The 20,412-nt window shown below is 58.0% G+C and overlaps 1 protein-coding gene across 1 annotated transcript; it reads right to left on the reverse strand.

Annotated features, from left to right (window-relative positions):
* Positions 1–78: 78 nt before the first annotated feature.
* On the reverse strand, positions 79–18,186 carry STARD3 (StAR related lipid transfer domain containing 3). The gene is made up of 15 exons (XM_064473020.1): positions 18,040–18,186; positions 14,893–15,172; positions 11,883–11,960; positions 11,536–11,613; positions 11,392–11,445; positions 11,172–11,289; positions 9,972–10,070; positions 9,145–9,200; positions 8,238–8,330; positions 6,734–6,796; positions 5,559–5,654; positions 4,919–4,998; positions 4,427–4,531; positions 3,019–3,112; positions 79–1,143 (listed from the first exon to the last, which is right to left on the reverse strand). Exons 2-15 carry the CDS (start codon positions 15,106–15,108, stop codon positions 1,039–1,041), a joined length of 1,335 nt encoding a protein of 444 aa, XP_064329090.1. The 5' UTR covers positions 15,109–15,172; positions 18,040–18,186; the 3' UTR covers positions 79–1,038.
* Positions 18,187–20,412: the final 2,226 nt, after the last annotated feature.

Genomic DNA, 20,412 nt, shown 5'->3' on the forward strand with positions numbered 1-20,412 from the left:
ACACCCTGGCCGGGTCAGGGCTCCTCTTGCTTTTATTCACTCGAGTTATAAAGGGCACGTGGAAAACAACGGACTGCAAACAGTGCAAGGCTTTTTATTCTGACAGGCGCCAACCAGAGGCATCACCCCTCGTAGGCACGGGGTGCTGGACCCCCAGGGCGGCAGGGGAGGGGGCAGAGAGCCCGGGGGGGGCCGGTGTGGGTGCTCCCCCCTCCCCGCAGCACTGCCGGCGTGTGCCCCCGCGTGCGGGCGGCTTCGCGCTGTTTCCATTTATAGTGCAGAACACGGCACCGGCGCTCACAGGTAGAAAGAAGCCGCAGTCGCCCCCGCATCCCCCCCCCCCCCCCAACCCTGCCACCCCCCAGAAAGGATAAAAGTCTCCGCTTAAGGCAAATCGTGCTCTGCCTCCGCCGGGAGCTGCAGGCGGCGGGGTGAGCTCAGCCAAGCCCCACGGGGAGGCCTGGGCAGCCCAAAGCACCAGGGGACAGCCCTAAAGGGGGTCCCCTGCACAGATTCCCCCCCCCCATCCCCTCTTACAGGGAGCGGGGTGGGGGGCAGAGCCCTCGGGATGACGGCCGTGAGTCGGGCACGAGCTGCCCCTTTGCCCCCACGCACGCAGGGTCAGAGCCCGGCCCGGGGCTTCATCTGGACAGACAGTGAGAGGGGACAGACCTGTGTCCTCACCCTAACGTGGCCTTCTCCTCTGGCCCCTCTTCCTCATGGAACCGGGGCACAATACAGGAGTGTGGGGGTCACAGATGAGCCCCCAGCCCCTGGGTGAGGGACAGGAGGAGGTCAGATCCAGAGGGGGGCAGGGGTTTGGCACGCAACAGTCAGTGGTTTCAGGGCCCCAGTTAGAGGGAACTGGGAGAAGGAGCTGAGCACCCCCCAGCTTCATCTCAGCACTATTAGTACGGGGTATCCTCTCCTGGGGGGTCGTGGCAAGGCCCTGGGGGCCGCTGGGTCCCCTCCCAGCTGTCCCCCGGCCGCAGAGGAGAGAGGGCAGAGGAATGTCCGGCGAGGGCAGGTCCCCGCTGCTCACGGCTTGCCGGAAAGCTCGCTGACCCGCTGGCGGAGGTGGAAGGCGAACTCGAACATGGTGGCAGCCAGGCTCTGGTGGATCAGGTAACGGGGCAGGCGACCCTGCGGGGAAAGCGGCCGAGCACGGAGCCATGAGTCAGGGCAGCAGGGAGGCAGCGCTGGGCCGGGGGCTCGGGGCCGGCCCCCATCCCGACCCAGCCGCGTCAGCCCGGGCTGAGGGATGCACGAGCACCGCAGCGGGGAGCTGCCGCTTTCAAGGAGTTTGCTCCGGGGGAGGAACTGAAACGCGCTTTGGATTTCTCTAAAAAGCCCTGCACGACTCAACCCCAACCGCCTCGGCCTGTGCTCTATTATGTGAGATGCATAAAAAAAATAAAATAATCCTTGCCTCTGCGGAGGAAGGGAGCTGAGGCAGGGCTGGGAGCGGCACCGGGGCTTGTGTGGGGGCCCTGGGGCAGGGAAGGGGTCCCAAGTGCAGGCAGCTCAGACAGGGACGGACGGCCAATCCTGGGGGGTCAGGTAGGCACAGGACACCCCCCTCTCCCCCCTGCCCTTGGATTGGGGTGATTCAGCAGGGCAGGAGACAGAGACTGTTCCCTGGAGCACATTTTCTCTGCGAGACTGTTGGTCCAGGGGCCATTTCAGTATCTCCCTGAAACGAGCTCCGGGGCGAAGCTGCGTCACAGACACAAACACACACACACGTGTGTGTGTAATTGTCACCCTTCGTTGCAGGAAGGGATGAGCCATGTGCTATAAATACTTCTTCAGGGCCAAAGGAAATAGCAAGGCAGCACAGAAGAGGGGTCTGGGCACCAGCAGAGCCCTTCAGGAAGATGGTGGAAGCAGTTGACAGGCGGGTTATTAATAGCTCGGCCGCTACGGCATTTCTTCCAGCAGCGGAGGCAGGCGGTGGGCGAGTGCTCTCCGGCCCGGGAAGCACAAGGAATGTTTTTTTTCCTTTCTGAGCCCCATCTCGCACAACCAAGTGGGTTGGTTATCCCTCCAAACCCACGCGTTACGGAGGGGCGGAAGCGGCCTCGGAGCCAGATCCGCGAAAGAACGACCCATCCCCAGCGCAAAGGGGCACGAGGCCGCGCTCTGGCCTGCCCCTGCTTTCGCTGCCCAGGCAAGCGCTTCTGCAAATCCTTTCCAAAACGTTTCACAAGGCAGGCGGGAGCTGCTCTACTTTGTGGGGAGGGAGGGACGTGGGAGGGGAGGGGGCCGCGCAGCTTTGCAGCAGAGCGCTGATGAATGGAGCCTTTGTGCTCGCTGCTGCAGCGCCGTTACCACGTCAACCTTCAGCGGAGGAAGAAAACGGGCCAGCTCCGCTCCCCCCCATCCGCCCGACCCTGGCTCCCTTCGTGCACTGCCTTTTGTCTGGGCCACCAGCAAGGACTCGATGCGCAGCTCCGCAAATAGCTCCAGATCTGGGTCATCTCGTAGGGCCGGAGCGCTTTTCCCCGGGTGCGGACACAGCCCCCCCAGCGCCCCAGGGGCGGCCGTGTTTGTACCGGGGTGTCTGGGAGCGGGGCACGCAGGGGCGAGTGAATCACCCCCTCAGCGGGTTCCTGGGAGCAGCACGCAGCCAGACAACGCTTCACATGCCCAACTATTTTCAGCTCCCAGAGAGAATAAAAATCTCCTCTCCCCCAGTCCTGCGCACAGGGATGTGAAACCCCTAAGCACGATCTCTGCTAGGCAGGCAGAGCTTCCCCAGAGCTTCTTTCAGTGGGGAAGAGGGTGATTTTCAGGCAGCATTTAACCTCCACCAGCAAAACTCGGGTCCCTTTAGAGCAGCCTTTGACACTGAGCCGCTTTCGGAAGCGGCCAGCGGGACTGCAGCCGCTGGGAGCACAGAGCAGGTCCTCAGCACGCAGCCCGCGCTACGGAGGGGGCGTCGGAGCCTGCTGGGGAGCTCTGCTGGGGACAGGATACGGCCGCAGCGCTCGCGCATCAGCGAAGAGCCGACTTTACCTTCAGGTCCGTGTTGAGAATCCAGATGAACGTGCAGACCCTGGGGTTGCTGGGACATTTCAGTACGATGAATCCTCCAGGCCCGTTCTCACCCCTGCGGGGAACCAAGAGCACGCAGTTAGAGCCAGGCCTGGCTGAAAAGCCGTTCTCTAACACTCTGGGGTGCACCGCAGCGATGCTGCGCTAGCTGCTGCAGCAGCAGCCACCCCCTCCGCCTGGCAGCGAGGACTAGAGCCCAGCGGGGTAAGAGCAGATGCGCAGAGTGCCCGGGAAGGTAACTGGTTTGGCTGCAGGCACACGAGCAAGCATGGCAAGGCAGGTTTCCCACAGGTGCTTTGGCAGCGGTGGTGCCAGGGCTGCCGCAGGGCCACTGAGAAGCAGCCTCTGCCTCCGGACCGCGCGAGCCCAGCCGACACCGGCTCTTCACCACGGGGAGGTTTTGGAGGCACAGCCCTGCGGAAGGTCCCAAGGAAAGCCGAGCAGCCAGGGAAACCCTGCGCAGTCAGGACAGGCTCAGCACGGGGAGCCTTGTCACTGCAGCCCCCGGATCCTTCCTCGCACCATCTGATCCATCGCAGAGACGCGCTGTGCTCACACACACAGCCCAAATACAGATTTCCCTTCCCTGTTGAGGAACACACTATTTTTGCTGCATACATTTGTAAAAAGATTTTTCTAGGCCCTGAAGTCCCCAGCTCTTAAATAGACTGAGGCAGCTATAACGGCTCTGAGTTAAAATGTCAATTACTTTAACCAGATTATTAGGAAAAACAAAGTCAGTCCGCGAAGTGGCACAGCTGGGCCCCAGGCACTGGAGCAGACAGTAACAAGGAGTCCTTGTTTGATGAGACAAACGCTGCCGAGATCTATCACCAGCCGGGCGAAGCTGTCCCTTTGGAAGGGGAGAGGCCAAAGACCCACCGACACTTTGGGAGCCAGTCCATCCTGACGCAGCTTGTTTCACCCACGGGACCATCTCTCAATGTCTGCAGCCTTTCAAGTCAGTAAGTGACTAGCTTACGAGAAGCAAAAGGCATCTGAGAGGCTCAAAGGGAGCCACAATCAGCTGTTTACTGCCCCTCAGAAATGGCAGCTGGCCCTGTTAGGGAATTAACTGTTACATAAACAGGATACGGACTGGGTTGGGGTTTGCGCTGTTACTGGTCGGCACCTCCAATCCCCTGAGCAGAGAGCTGGGAAACGCCCGAGCAACACTGAACAGCACAGAGAGTTTCTTTAACAAAGGAAGAACAAGGGAAGCAAGGTCTAGTTCCACAAATAGATTCGCTTCCTGCAAACGCTGCCAGAAAGACAGCAGTGTTTTCATTTAGGTGGCTCTTTGCCCTAAGCTTAAGCAAAGTGCATGTGTCAGGTACCAGCTAATAAAAAAATAGAACCTGCCTCTCACCTGACATACTTGGAGAGCGGAGGCTTCAGGCTGTGCGTGGTCGACATCCCTGAGGAAATGTACCTGTCTCTTCTTCTCTCGATCCGGCGCACGTTCACGAAATCCCTAAGCAAAGAAAGGGCGCTGACTGCTTTAAAACACGCACGGGAATTTGCAGGAGCAGATCCCGCTCTCCGGACTGCTGGGAAAGGCTGTGGCAGAGGTATGTCAACATACAGACAAAGCACAGCACTGTTATCAGGGAGACCGACTGATTGAGACAGATTTTGAGCTCCGAGACTCCTGCCAGAAACGTCTGGAGAATTCAGGGGCTCCTTGCCTTTGGGAGCGTTACCCGCACAGCCAGCCCTGCCTCGGTGACACTGGGAGCTCCCAGCCAGCGAAGGGCAGCAGAGCTGGGGCAGGGCACTCTCCCCAGTCAGACCCTTCTCTCTGGATTTTAGTGAGGGTGTTTTGGGGCTCAGTTCAAAACAGGCAGTGGAATAAACTGACCTTGGGGAAACAACACCGCCTGCGGCCCCAGCTGCCACGTCGTATGAGACGATCGTGTTGTCTTCGACCCGCTGCAAGATCTGGGGGTGGGAGAGGGGAAAAAAGAACAGAGATTTCCTCGGACTGTGCCTGCCGGTCCACACGTGCCGACAGCTGGGCGATACGGACCCTCCCCTAAAACAGCAGCAGGATTCAAAGCAACCAGAGTGTCTTTAGCAGCTGATCTGAGGCTGACGGGGACGAACTCTCTGGCAGTGCGTGCACAGGTTTGTCTCCTGCCCTGGGACCAGTCACCTCTGCCTTTCGGGGCGGGGGGCACAGGCGTTGCCTCCGGATCCCCGCCACACCAACAGCGCAGAACGCCCAAACGCTACCAAGCAAAAGCAGGCTTGGCTCAGCTGCTGGCCCATCTCCCTGCCCACCTCATGGGCTTTTGGATAGGCACATGCATGCAGCTGGCTACCGCAGAGCATTCGGATCGTACGGATGAGCGGCGGAGATTTAACGCCTCAGTGACTCGGATCCAGCTAAGCTCCAGTAGGGCCCGGGCACCGCCGACAGCCGGTGTTGGACTGGGAAGCTCCAACTCTCCGCTCCAAGGAGCTCCTGTGATTAAGCCATCTTTGTCCGGCACACTCACCTGGCAAGCTGCCACTGTTCTGTTCCACAGGATCATCTTCTCAGGCTGGAGAATAACCTCCTGGTAAACTGTTTCAGCAGAGCACTGCAGGAAAGCCTGAGGACAGAGCCAGAGCAGTTAGCCAGTCCCCCGCTCCACTTTGCTAAGATTATTTTTAAGGAACGCAGAGCGGATCACAAAGAACAACCGGGATAACACAAGAGGGGAGCGGCGAGGCTGGCCTGGCTCAAGCGCAGGCAAAGCCGAGGCCGTCACCCCTCTGCCACAGCGCTCTCGTTCCCAGGGGCCTCGAGGGCGCACGTGGAGTCAGAGGGGACAGACAGACCTCAGGTTTCAGCAGTTGTAACCGCTGCCTGGCGAAGCCGGCGCTGCTGTAAGAGGGCAAGCGTCTGTCAGTCTGTAACACGACGAGACAGACGGACCTTGGGGCTGACTTAAGCTGGCTCCTCTCCCGCCCCCACCCCACTTTATCAGCAGTTCTGCTGCGTGCGCGATCGCTTCAGGAAGTTGCTGAGAAGCTATTCGGAGCTCCAGCACAGGCAGCATCCATTTCTCGACGTCCCCGTGGGACAGGGGATCTTTGGAGGCAAACGGTTAATGCAGTAAAGTGGGACCATCCAGCTTTTTCTCGCGAATACAGAGCTGCTCCATTGGCAGCTCCTGCCAGCGAGGCAACATATGCACTGGAACAAAGAAAAGCCACCGCAGCACCAATGCTTCATTAAAGCGTGGTTTACAGCCAAGCCACTCCAGCGAGAGGGCACAGAGCACGGCACTTCCGAGCAGCTCTTCTCAATGCCAGGCAGCAGCAGACGCACGCTCAGCCCTGGTCTTGCTGGCAATTAGTTGCAATTAGCCTCCTTGGTCAGATTAGTCCTAGATGCTGGGGTTGGAAGCAAGTCTTGCAGTCACCTGCTCCCGTTTCTACCAGCAGACACTGGGGCCCAGCATGTTTGCTGGGGAGCCTGTCTGCCAGCCAAGGGGCTTTCCTGGAGAGATTCCCTAGAGCGTGCAGTGCAGTTCATCTGTCTCAAGCAAAGAGACTGTGCTTTGCAGCCTGACCTGTCCTGCCAGGGCCGGGAGAGAGCATGAAAGCTGAGCCATGGCTCCGAGCAGAGCAGTCACTCTTTGCCTGTACCACACAGACTAACGAGGGTTTCCAGGAAGGTTCTTACCTTTAAAATAAAGGTCTTGCCATGGAAAGGTATTTCAAAAGTGTAAACAACATCACCAAAGTCCTGTGCAAGAAATAAGAAAGTTACATTCATGTTAGCAAAATAAATCGCTTCTACCTGGGGTAAAGTCTGCAAACGCTGTGGCTGCAGGAGCCGCCCTGCCTCACGTGTCATTCTGAGGGACCCTCTCCAGCCCCCTCAGATGCCCCCTGGCCCCCCACACCAGGCAGCAACCCCAGCACGGGAACCGTGCTGAGCACATTTCAGATGCACATGCACAAATTTCCATAAACAAAACAATATCCAGAGCAGCAGCAGTGATGAGACAGAAAAAGAATCTGCCCCATGCCAGCCTGCAAACTCCACGTCAAGGTCAAATTCTCTTTGTAGCAAGCTACCAACACCAGGGTAAGAGAAAGGGGTTAGTTTGCCAACACTGCTGTTGTTACCTACATCTGAGAAGAGACTCCCTGGAGGGGTTAGGGATGGACAGATGATAACCTTTCATCATTAGCCCTGTGTTAAACTCTGATTAGTCTATTTAAATCCATCCCCCTTTGGATAAAGAAAACAATCTGCCCAGCTAGTTTGGCATCAGACAATGGATCACTTGACAGGGGAATTTTAAACACCAGATGAGACTGCAGTTTGCAGGACTCTCACCCCAATCACGTTGAGAGCCCACAAGCAGAAAGCAAGGCTGGTTTTAGGGGGCAGAGACACTGCCTCTTTCTCTCCACCCTTTGGAGAGAGAAAGGAGCTCGAGGTACCCCAATAACTCTATACTGTAGCCCAGCGAATGAACCAGCATGGAGAAGAAAGAGGCAGGGCAGGGCCTGCTTTGCTTTGTGCGCCTCCACGCTGCCCGAAGCAAGAGGTGCGACCTGCAAACCCCTTTGGCAAAGCCACAGCAGAAAGACCTAAGGCAGGGAGACGTCCCCAATTTACACTCCGGCACCCACAAGGTCCCTGACCTGGGGAAAGAGACACACACGGACAGCTTTGGGGCTGGGAGGAGCAGTCTGTGCCCCACACTCTCCTGCTCCCGTGTGGGCTGAAGCCGGCCAGAAGGGCCAGACCCCAGGCTTGGCTTGGTCTCCCCAGCACGCTCAAAGGCACCTTGCTGTGGAGCAAGGGGGCCCTCCAGCACCGCCGCAGGGCCGGCATGCCTCCACTCCTCCCCACGCCGGCAGCCACGGCTCCGCATCCCAACGCCTACCAAAGGTGAGCTGTCCGCCCCTGCCTGCCTGCCGGCTAGGAGGAGGAGTGATGGGCTCTCTCCTGTCAAACAGGAAGGCAATTAAACGTCTAATTAAATAAGAGGGGATTTTACATTTAACTGAACTGGAATAGATTCCTAATTCAATCAGGTAATTGTAACGCTTGTTAATTTTTCATGTCGCAAGGAGGTTTCAAAAGCCTCATTTGTCCTCCCGTTTTTGCTAAGCCATCCGTGCTTTCTGCCGCCAGCGCTGCCCGGCAGGTGGGGCGGGGGGACACTTGCATTGTTTTTCTCGAACTTCCAGTTCTCCTCCTGGGCGAGGATTTGGTCCACAACCTCCATTGCATCTTTGCCTTGTCGGACATATTCTTTCTCCTAGGAGAGAAGAGAGTGTTTCATTAACTGGGTTTGCAGAAAGCCTGAAGCGTGTGCGCAAGGCCTGCTACTCCCCTCCCAGGGCTGGCAGAGAGGAAGGGGACATCTCCCATTTCCACACCACAGAAATCTCTTAATTTGGGTCACAGAGGCCTCATTCTGGAGCTCAAAGTCACGCTCCCTGCCCTGGCTTGTATCCACACACCAGCTGCGTCTACCAGCGAGTCTCCCGCCTTAACGTAAGGGTTTCCAGCAGGCAAACGGCTATGAGATGCACAGAGCTTCCTTCTGTGGAGGTGCCAGAACTGGGGCTGAACGGCAACAGAACCACTTGGAAAAGAGCACAAAGCAGCCTGTGCCCAGCCAGGCTTCGGGGAGGCGAAGGACCATCCCACGAGCCACAGTTTGGTGGGGATGGTTGAGGCGATGCCCTTCTCAGTATGCGACCGTGTAACCAGGGACTGAAGAGAGAAGGGGAGAGAGGGACAGGCAAGAGGCAGAGCCAGAATCAGGTCTCTGCGGGATGCTGCAGGGATGAGCACGCAGCCCTGGGGAGGTGGGTTAACGTCGGGTGTTACACAGAGAACCTCCTCCTCCAGCGGCCACGATGCCACCGGTCCCAGTGAGGCGGGCAGAGCTCCTCAGCCAAATGTCCCCAGACCAGAAGGCTGTGAAATGAGGGACACCAGCCTCTGATGCTCTCCAGGTACAGCACCCTGATGGGGCCACAGGATTGCCAGATGCTCCCACAGCCCTGCATCAGCCGGAAGCCATGGGCAGGGATAGCCGGCCTCAGGCCACACTGCTTGTTTACCTGAGCTGTCAACACCTTCCTCCCTGCACCTTCCTCATCCGACTCGTTGTCCGACCCTAGGGGGGAAGCACACAATTAACACACAGTTGATGAAGGCCCCACTTGTACAATCTCCCTTGGACAGAGAGCACCCGATCCCCGCACCCCATCTGACGGGAAGGGCTGTCAGCGGGGACGACCCCGACACCACGCAAGCCCTGCCTCCCCCAGTGCCTCTGCTCCGCAGCCGGCTGGCAGGCGCTGCTCTGCTCTCTGGAAGGCTGAGCACGAACCAGGTGTCAGCTACACCGAGACAACTGCTCCGGCTGACATCTCCTCGCTCCCGAGCTGCGAAGGTCTCCGGAGCCAGCACGAGGCGGTGTCGCAGGGCAGTGGCGCACTGCCAGCTCTCATCCTCACCTGCTTGTGGCAGCTCACCCCCGTACCCTCAACCCACAGGCAGCATTTTTCAAGTACTTCAGCCACAGCTAAAAGCATTTAATTCCCAGACCGCAAAAGGCTCCAGTTTCCCACAGAGCCGAAGCCAGGTGCGCCGGGCTGAGCCCGACTCTGCTCCGCTGATGGCACAGAGACAGCATGGCCGTGCCTCCCCTGCCCAGGCACGGGCGCAGCGTGAGGAGAGAGGAGCCCGTTTTGCAGTGTCAGTTCTTGGAGGCCCTGCCACCCGCCGCTGCCAAGGGCCGGGATAACGAGACAGAGCTCAGGGAGGAGGCGATTATAGAAGTGAGGAGACCCAGGAGGAATGCCGCGAGGGGAACGAGCTCGGGAAATGAGGTGGCCCAGCTGCCAGCGAGGTGACGGCAGAAGGGGAGGAGAGCTCATCTTACCTGCGAAGGACTCTGGCGGGGAGTAGAACTGCCCCTCGGAAAGGGCTCCGGGGTAGAGCAGGGGGCCGCGAGAGGCTGCAGCCTGGGCTGCCAGGTACCCTGCGAACCAAAGCACGAGGTTTTACACACACAGCGTCCAGCGCTTCAACACGGAGGGGTCCCAGGGCCCCCACCCCACCCAACCCTACTCAACCACCCTCCCAGCCACTTTCTTCCAGATACAGCTGGTCTTTTCGCACTGACACCAGCCAGCCCACAAGCTTTTCAGCTCCTATTGCCTCATCTTTTGTTTGAGACATTTTATCTGCATGGAGATCAATGGGCTCTTTTGCCTGTCAAATCCAAAGGCGATTAAGCATCTAATTAAATAAGAGCTTCCCCTGGAAGCAATTTGGAACCTGAGCCTAATCCAATAGAGGCATTAAACGCTTGATCATTTTTCATCTTAAAGCCTCCTTGCAAGACCCAAACATCCTCTGGTGTTTTCCAGTCAGTCAGCGCATTTCTGATCGAGCCCCGCTTGACAAGCACTCCTTCGTTTACGTGCCATTTCCCAGTCCTCTTTCACCAGTTAACTCCTTTTGCTGCTTTAGGAACGGGCAGCCGAGCCTGTCCAGGCTGAGCACCCACTCCCTAGGAGGACCCCTGGAAGTTACAGGTGCCCAGCACAGCAGGGTCATTTGTAAAGCATTAGGTTAGACTCGATCTCCGTTTAGTCTGACCTTAGCGACCAGAGGGTGTAAAACTTCACACACCATAACTCACGCCGCCCCCCTGCAACGTGTCTGTGGACTGAAGCAATCCTCTCTGAAAGGTCTCCAGCCCAGATCCAAAGACACATATCCAGAGATGGAGAGTCCAACAGTCCGCCTGGCATTTGTCCCACTGTTTCAAAACATTTTCTCCAACGCGGAGGTGAGCTCTGTTTCCAACACGTCTGGCTTCAGGATCCAGACGTTGGGGAATCTGGCACGTTTTTCTCCACTCAATTAAAAGATGCTTTTTATAATCTGGTATTTTCTTCCCCTGAAGGGACTTATATACCATAGCAGAATTGAGTCAGGCGCTTACCGTCACAGCCAGCCTGGAGATCACTTCTCCATAAATGTCATATCTGTCAAGGTGCTGCCAAAGCAGCAGAAACCCCAGGCCTGGTAGTCTCATCTGCCAACTCCTACCAGAGAGGAGCAAAATACTCACATCGTTCCTCTTCTGCTTCCTGAGTTAGGACTTTAAAATCCAGGAACCAAGTCTCTAGCCAAGCAATGACAAACGAGACGATGGGAAGCAAATAGCCGAAAGGCCCTTTGGTCAGAAGCTGTGTGGAAGAAAGCACAGACCGCAGGGAGTTTACACAAACGGGAAAACAGCAGCATCAAGCAATCACAAAGCAATCCCCTGCGAGCCCGAGGAAACCAACCTCGGAGAGGATGACCTTCACAATCAGGAAGGCGCTGGATACCAATGTAGTGACCTGAAACATAAATGTACGTATCTCAGCTCCCTGCAAACTGTAGGTGGAGAGAGAAAACTAAAAACAGGAAAGCAAAAATTGCCTTCTTACCGCTATGACCCACCAGTGGCGCAGCTTTACGATTGCATAGGCCAGCAGCAACACAAAAAAACGAAAGAAAGCCAAGACCTTTAAAAACAAAAAAGCCATCGACACTAGTCACTGCCCTTGTCCCTCTGCCAGGTGCTGGGAGGACACAGACACGGGCCAGCGCCCGAGGACCTCGCCACCTAGACAGATGGGGTCAAGACCTGCCCGATTTCACTGAGCCAGGCGAGGGGCAAGTCTGCGGGGAGACCCCAGCCCCCCGGCACGCAGACCCTCCCCGCCAAGCCTTTGGCCGCGCCACCCCCAGCTCCAAAGCTGTTTCCTCACCTGCAGCGGTCTGGGATACTCACAAATATATCAAAGAAAGAGGTCTTAAAATTGTAATTGATGATTTCATTCTCCAAGTTCTTCTGAATGCCATCCTTGGTCTGAAGGGGAGAAGGAAACCAGAAAGCTATTGAGTGCACTGATAAGAAACTAATGGTAGAAAGAACCCGGCCAAGCGGTGACCAGAGGTTACCGCCGGGTCAGGTTATGCATCAGGCATACAAATGCCTGCCGCGCGCACGACGCAGGCTCATCTGCCAACACAGGAGCACAGGAGGATACAGCAGCCCATTTCACCCTCGGTTTCCCACCGAGGAGCACGAGCTGGGTAGCCAGAGCAGGAGCAGCACGCAGGTACATCAAACGCTTATACGTGGGGGCTTTCTAAGGCTGAAAAGCCGCTCCTTCAGCCCAGCACATCCAGCGCCACCAGATCGCAACTCTCGCAGCCTAAAGCCCTTGGTCGGACAACACCTCCCACACGTGCCCGCTGCTTCCACACGTGGCTTCAGGTGACAGATTTCAGCTGTACGGGAGGAGACGCGGGAAAAATGAAAAAAACCCACAGGAAGCTGCTTCTTCAGCACCTTCAGTAACGCGCTGAAGAACGCGTCTCCCGCAGCTGCACAATCAAAACATCTCCCCCTCGAGGGCTCTCAGGGGTCACTCCGCAACCTGGTGGAATTTAAGCTGTGATCATCCTCGCTGTGCAAAGCAGCGAGGGGTCCCCTCTCCTTTCTTCCAGGCCAGCTGGCTTCCCCTCGGCTCGCGGCAGTGCTGAGCTGCCCTCCAGGAAATGTGACGGAGGAAGTCAACCGGCAGGTTCAAATGTACTGGCAAAGGGGAAGAGGGAGGAGAGGAGGATGAAGGACACACACAGACAGAGACCACAAGGAAATCTGAAAGGGGCAAAAACCGCTTCCTGGGATATTGTAAGGGAGCTTGGAACAAGCTCACAGAAGCGCTCTCTTGCCTCACCCCGAGACAATCTGGGGCCCGACAGCCCTAGTACTTTTGACACCATAAATCCTGTTCTCAGGAGCCTGGAATCGCTGTTTATGGGGAAGCGGATGGCTCAGGTAACTGGAACAAATGCTTCACCTTTAGGCTATTGGTTTGAACGCAGCCCAGCTGGCCGGGAAGCTGGTATAGGCTGACAGCTGTTTGATGATCTGTGAGAAACAAGTTGGTGGATCTCAGGCCAGTTCTTGGCAGCCTGGTGTCCTGGCACCCTCTTGTCAGACAGTCCAAGGACAGAAGAGGCAGCCATCGGGAAGCGGTCCCTCTAGGTCAGGGCTGGTGCTTAATATTCAGGGAGAGGGGGGCAAGGCAGTTCTGCTCTATTGCTTTATCTGATCTGCGGTTACAGGGCTCGCGCCAGCCAGCTTTGCTGAGCTGCCACTGAAAGCCTCTTCCCCACACCAGGGCTCCGCTATGAGATGCTGCAGGAGGAACGAGACACAGGGAAGGCTTTGGATTATGATTTTTCTGGGAGGTGTTTTCAGTTTAAATACAGGCCGCTGCCATGAACAAAGAAGAACAACTGTTTGAGGCATCTCTCCATCTCTGAGAGCAGCAAGCTCGTGGAATTGCAGTTTGCAGGCAACAGACATTTAACAAGGGCCAATGTGCTCAGCTTATCTTGCAGCAAAGGAAACCGTTTGATAAAAAAAGCATTAGTCATGATATAAAATCGTTGCTCTTCATAACTAGGCAAATAAGCTGCCCTAATAGCTTTAAATATGCAGCATCTCGGCTCAGGGCCCAAATATCAGCAGTTAGTCACTCATTAATGGCTACCTGCAAGACCTACGCTCAGAATCACCCTGGTGACCGCGCTGGCAGATTATCTCCCCGGGGCTGGATGTTTTGATTTGCAGTCAGCACCTCTCCAGAGAGCCCAGGGAACAGGGACAAGAGCGGGAGGCCGGGGTCCAAGCTGGGCATGCAGGACACCATCGGCATCGCTGGAATGCTGGCCGAGAGATGCTTTTTCCGAGTCGGGGGGAGGGCAGGGGTCTTTTCAGGCTCTTGACACCATGTGGGCAGGGTGAGGGAACTGCTGGCTGAGACAATCTGTTAAGTGCAGACACCGCAGGAGATAAGGAGGGCAAAGATAAGAGCCGCTAAGTGAGCGCAGGATCCAGTGCTGATAAATAAAGGCCAGACACCGGCAGGGCTCCACGCAGAAGTGCTGGGGTCTATCTGTTCATCTTGCCTCTCTTGCTCAGGTTGTTCCATGGGAGGACATGTAGTACCTGAAACCCGCCGCCAGCACAGCTGAAACCAGTCGGGACCAGTTCAGGAAAAATAAAATAAAATACAGCCCAAGGAGTAATTCCGACCTGACGGGACTGAGGTAAATAAACTGGATTTCCCTGGTCATTGCAACAGTTGACGCACTGAGGAAACACAGCCGCCTGCACAGGCGTGGCCGTGCTGTGGAGGGGACCGAAACCCTCACAGTCCCCATCACCAGTCCCCTGTGCGGTGGAGCAGCACCTCCGGCTTTCAGAGGCTGAGATTAGTAGCAGCATGTTGGGACCAACTCTCGAAGCCCTTTCTGTCTCTGCCCAACAGCCGGGTGGGCGAGAGGAGGGTCTGCACATCCTACCTCGCTCCTCTGACGCTCTGAGGACAGGACACTGCAGCACAGCTGGCAGCTGCTTGGCAAACACAGCGAGCGGCTTCACTTCAGGCAAGGAGAACAGGAGAGAAATGTGGCCAACCGCTCAAGCTGGCGACTCCACGGGCCCCATATCTTGTTACACTACAACACAGAGCACTACACACGAAGGCGTTAATGGCCCTGGACAGCCACAACAGAGCCCAGTTGCAGGAAATAAGCTGGACTTTAGTTTACACTAACTGCAGCGGTTTCTCAGCCAGCACAAATCAGCAGAGTGCTGGGAAGAACAAACAAAGACTTGGCCCAAGACTTCTGAAACAGAGCAATTAATGCTGAGGCAACTGAATTAAAAAAACACAACTTCAAAGGGCGAAGACTCCACGGATTTGCTTCCCCCAACTTACATTCAATTCGATTATCCACAACAAAGAGATAAAGAGCAGGTCGAAGGTGACGAAGAGGCAGAAGGTCCTCCTCACGTCCGAGATGGCTTTCCTCTTCTCCGGGGAGAAGTAGCAATACGGGGAGATGCCCTGGCTCTGGGAGAACGAGGTGCCGATGGACGCTATGGCTGGCAGGCTTCGTTCCAGGTCGTGCTGCAGGTCTGTCGGCTTGCTCATCCTTGGCCCAAGCGACTTGGGTCCTACGTCAATCGGGGCAACATCTGCCAAGTCAGTGCGTCACCTGTGGGGAGACACAAAGGGCACCCTCAGGTCTCTGGATACCCCTTCTCCTCTCCCACTCTGAAGGCAAATATTCCTATTTCCAAATCAGATCCTGACTGTTTTATACAGTTCCTGAGGGAAAAGGCTAATACTGGCTTTTGGTCTGCCAAGAGCCTCCCTCTCTGAAGCAAAGACATCCAGGGCTCGCCCCTGGCACCCCACATCCACCAGCACAGGCATGGACCCTCCTTCCCCCTTGCTCACTGCAGGGAAGGGGGGGATCAGCTGCGAAAGGCTCAGAGGTGCAGGGGGTCCGCAGAACCACCAGCAAGTGTCGCTGGGACCCAGAGGCAGCCACCCAGAACACGCTCACAGCACGGCGAGCCAAGCTGGCGGCGACAGCCAGCAGCCAGAGCAGCAGATGGCAAACCCCGCGGAGATGCCGCAGCAGCAGGAAAAGGGGCCTCAGGGTGTTTCCGTGGAGGCCCGTGATCCGAAAGGGAGCGGCCCCCGGGATCCCGGAGCCACCCCGAGCTACAGCAGCCTCCCTCTGCAGGGACGGATGAAAAACTCCAGGGGGCTCAACATTTTGCACGAGGCAAACCGCAAAGCCTCGGGAGCCGGTCGTCCCACCCCGCACGGCCAAGAGAGGAGCCTGCCCACTTCAGGAGCAGGACGCTGGGTTTCACGCCCGACCCCGGCCAGGCGGAGCAGCAGGAAGGCAGCAGGGGCCCTGCGCTGCCCTCTGTCCTGGCCGTGGCGGCTGGCAGTGCCGGGCACACAACCCCGGCGGGAGCGAGGTGTCGAGGTCTGAAGGCTGTTTTCAGGCAGTCCGTGCCAACCATTGTATTAAAATTTTTCCTCTCCGTCAGCATCGCACAAGGAGGCCACTATGTTAATGGCCCGTGCAACTAAGCACAGGCTGGAGACAAACAAGGAAGGAGGATGCCAGAACAGGTCAGGCCAGGGATCTGTCAGTCCCCGGCTCTGCCACCTCCAAGTCACCCATGGCAAAGGCACGGCTACAAACTTCTCCTCTGCAAAATACTCCTGCTTAAGCATGCTTTCCCTTCAACAAAACAGATTCTTTGCTGCCTCAGCCACTGCCCCGGCAGTCCTGCATCCTCCGGGACCCGAGTGAGGTTTGTTAGTCTACAGCAGATCACAGAATGGGAGGGGTTAGAAGGGACCTCTGGAGATCATCTTGTCCAACCCCCCTGCATCTCACTTGCAAAAACCAGAAGGCTGCAGCCACACAATGTCTGAGGAAAAAAAGCCCCGAGACTGTGCCCAGACCTGTGGGAAGGGGCAATGCACAGAGCAGGCGAAGCCAGGCGTGCTGCTGAGCCCCACCAGACACTGGAGCAACTCCAAGAGCTGAGCACAGCCTGATCTGGGGCAATTTTGGGTCCCTGCACCAGCAGCTTCTGCGTCCCAGCCCCCGGGGAGCGCTGGAGATGGAAAGGGAACAAAGCTGGACTCCTGTCAAGCCTCTGTTAGTCTCTCTCGGAGGCACTTTGGAAGGAGCTGCAAGACTTGTCACTTTGGATCAGCCGCAATGACCACGGCCCTCCGCTGCTCCGAGCGAGGGGCCCATCTCAAACTGAGAAAAGTTAAAGACATCTGTGAGCATTAAATAATACATCACCTCATGCACGGGCTGCCTCCTCCTCTACGGCAGGGTGTCACTGCCTCCTTCCCTCAAACACCACTTTGCACTTAGGCAGCTCCCCGCAATTTTCACGGCGCTTTAAAATCACCCTGCGAGACTTGCCGGCCCCGCTCCCCCGATGCCGAGGCAGCGCCGGGGCCGCTTTGCGGTGCCGGGGACACGGCAGAGCGCAGGGACACGGCAGAGCGCGGCAGCTGCTGCGAGCCCTCGTGCAGCTCAGCCAGCCTAAACCCACCCGTCATTAAAACCCAGCCTTCCCAGTGAGGTTTAACACCGCTTCAGAAGCGCACCCATCCCAAAACAAGTGGCAATAACCAACTTCTGGGGAAGAAACGGCGACAAGGGCTTTACCTTCAGAGCACCATGGGACAGAGCAGGGTTTTGCAGAAATATTTTAAGCCCGGATGATGCCCCCCGACTGGGTCTGCTCCCTCGGGCAGGAGAAAGCTCAGAGCAGAAAGAACAGGGGCTGGATCTGAGCATGTTTAAACGTGCCTTTTTCTGGGTGACAGATAAATTATTGAGCTCCCCGGTGCTGTATTATGCATTCAGACATCCTCCGCAGCCTGCGCCGCACCGGCTGCTGAGCCACGAGCCGCTTTCGGGGGCTCTCAAGCAGCGCAGCTCCGACAGCCGACACGACAGGCCGGGGAAGCGTGAGCAGCACACGCTGCCCGCAGGGACTCCCTGGGTGACAGTAACACAGTCCGAAGGGGCACCCGCGCCAGGGACCCCTCAGAGCTTTTCTGGGTAATAAAAAAAGGTTCTCAAGACGCAGAGGAAAGATTTGGTTGCTTTTTGCTGGCGAGGCCTCCTGTTTTGAGGACGAAGCAGGCAGCGAGAGGGGCTGCAGGGGCAAGAGGTGACACCACCCACGGCAGCGAGCCCGTGGATCCCAGCGGGAAGCAAAGGTGCAGGGCAGGTGGCCGGTGAAATCCTGAGACAACAGCAAGCGCCAACACCCAGCGAGCGCTGCCGCAGAGCTCCACGCAGCAAAACGCATCCCAGCCCAGCGCCAACGGGACGCCAGGCACCAGCACGGACCGAGGAGCTGCGCTGAGGCACGGCCCTGGGAAAGGCCAGAGCCAGCCCTGCCAAGCTCCAGTGTTGCCCCCCCCCCCCCGCCAGTGTCACCCCCTCCCCACTCTCGGCTTTTTGATTCAAATCACAAGCTTCTTACTAGCACGCGTTCGCATGTTAATGACATGTCTTACAGTAAGAAGCCTTTCCATCTTGTGACATTGCTTCTCCTTTCCTCCTGCGCCCCCGACTTCCTATTAATGTGTCTTCTCAGCTCACATGACGACTTCAACAGCTAATTCTCATGTCACCTCTTCTGAGAGTTACAGCCTTTGCACCAAACGCTGCACCAGGAGACAAAACGCCTGGAGAAGGAGAGGGTCGGGGCCTTTTAGAGACGCTAACCGCAGGTGTTTTACCAGACACTATCAGTTTCCTGAGGTTCCTAGCAGGGAGAGATGCCTTTAAAACAAAAAGGTCAATATTAAAGTAAATTAGACACTAAACCTCACTCAAAAATATCCTTTAAGTGATCTAACTTCTTCAGCAAACCACTGGACAGGCCCCAACACGTTCGCAGCCAGGACCCCACGGGGCTGAGGCTGTTTGGCTTTGAGCACCCCCAGATGCTGCTGTGATCCCGCAGCAAGGGCACGGCGTGGAGCTCCGCAGTGAGCTGTCCCTGCACCCACTTGTAGCTTTTCCTAAAGCACCTTCCAGAGCTAATCCGAGCCTGTGTCTGCGCTCAGAAAGGTCACCCTGCCGGGCACGTTACGTGCTGGCTCCCAGCAGCACTGGTGGTACGAGTGACAGCGAGCAGAGGAGGGGGGTTGACAGGCAACAGCTGTGGTAAAGCAGAACGACGAGGGGGGTCAGGGCTGAGCCTTCGGTCTGTCCGTGAACAGCCACTTGTCCAAAAGGCCGGGAGCCGCCACTGCATCAGAGCGTGCACAGAGACCCCCAGAGAGCCCGTGCCCTCCCCAGCACTGCAGGCAGAAATGGGGGGTTCCCCAGGAGCCAGCCTGGCCCCAGCCACCGGCCGTTTCCACTCGCAATCCCTTCACCCCGGCCCCCCCACCTACAAGCCATGCCCTGGGGAGCCAGCTGAAGCGGGCTCCTGGCATGACCGCCCCTCGGCGCCCGTGCCGAGGGCAGCAGTGGCTCAGCCCCATGCTCGCCACGTCCCGGGGAGCGGGCAGCGTTCAGCCGTGGCTTCCCCGAGCCGCTCTCTCGCTCCTGCACGATGTGTCAGGGGAAGCTGCCTGCAACCACCTCTGGAAGAGCTGTGAGACCCCGCAGCACCCCACATTCCCCCTCGCCCTGCATGTTGGCCAAGTTGAGCCGCTGCCCACCAAGGGCTGAGCCAGCCCTGGGGCCAAGTCCTGCCTCTCCCCGCAGCCAGGCTGGGTGCTGCCTCACCCCAGCTGCCCCCTCCGTATGCCGGGAGCTGCGATGCAGCCCCCCATGGCCCACACCCCCACCCCACACACCCTCCCCATCAGTGCTTCGCACCATCGCGCCCATTTTCAGAACACTTCGACAGCAATGTGGTTGCCTGAAGTTGGCACCAGCTAAGACTTGGGGTCCAGCCCCTCTCCTGCCCCCCCTTGGCAGCCCACGGTGGGTGCCAGAACCCCCCCAGTTTGAGAAGGCAGTGAGGGGCACAGCCAGACTGAACATTGGGGAGGGGTCCTGGCCCTGGGAGCTGCTGCGGGACCCCACAGCAGCGTCTGGTGTTATTGTGCTGTGACCAAAACCCCAGCCACGTCTCCCCTGGTCCTGCCCAGCCGCCCCGGGGCTTCGTGGCACGGAGCGGGACATCAAACCCGCAGGACAGCCCAGGTTTATGGCCAGGGAGAGGCTTTGCATCACCACGAGAAGGGTCTCCGAGGGCTGGCGGAGGGCAGGGACCACCACCAGCCGCGCTCCGCCAAGAGCCATCCTTCCTCACGCCTCTGTGCCGCGCTCGAGCGCGCCTGGCAGACAGACCCTCACGGGAGGGGGATAAAGCTCGGGGTCCTTACGGAGACCCCAGTCCCGAAGTGGCGGGGATGTGTCTGATAACGGCGCAAGCCAACCGCTAGCACGGACCTCTCAAACCCGAGCAGCCCGGCAGCCCCCCGAGCCGTCGAGGGATGCAAGGAACAGCTTCGCGAGCACCAGGATCGCCGCAGGATATTCTGGATGGAGACCTTCGGGCCGGCGTTTGCCAGGGGACCGAGGGGAGGGCGGCACCACGACCCCCGGCACCCCCCGGGGTCCCAGACCCGGCCGGGAGCGGGTCCCTCCTCCCCGAGGGGCCGTGGATTTCTTGAGCCCGCGTTCGCAGGAGCCCCCCGAGGTCGGTGCCCGGAGCGGAGCGGGTTCCTTCCTGTGGTTAGACGTGGCGAAGCTTTCCGCCGCCCGTGTCTCCGGCGCCGTGAGCTCCCGGTCGATGCTCGTCCTCCGCGCTGAGCTGCCGCCGCGGCCCCCCTCGCCCCCCGGTACCGGGGCAGGGTCGGGGTGTCCGCGGGGGTCAGGGCAGAGGCGGCTGCGGAACGATGTGACCGGGACGAGGCGCTGCCCCT

The sequence above is a fragment of the Phalacrocorax carbo genome, chromosome 25 (genome assembly GCF_963921805.1).
Source record: "Phalacrocorax carbo chromosome 25, bPhaCar2.1, whole genome shotgun sequence".
Lineage (NCBI taxonomy): Eukaryota > Metazoa > Chordata > Aves > Suliformes > Phalacrocoracidae > Phalacrocorax > Phalacrocorax carbo.

Bases quoted from the DNA above. Each gene is read 5' to 3' on its own strand.
- STARD3 (XM_064473020.1), bottom strand. From the start codon at position 15,108: ATGAGCAAGCCGACAGACCTGCAGCACGACCTGGAACGAAGCCTGCCA. The intron at 8,331-9,144 runs GTAAACAAGCAG...CTTCTCTCCTAG, and splicing joins GGAAGGTGTTGACAGCTCAG to GAGAAAGAATATGTCCGACA. The intron at 3,113-4,426 runs GTGAGAGGCAGG...GGTTCCCCGCAG, and splicing joins CCGCTCTCCAAGTATGTCAG to GGGTGAGAACGGGCCTGGAG.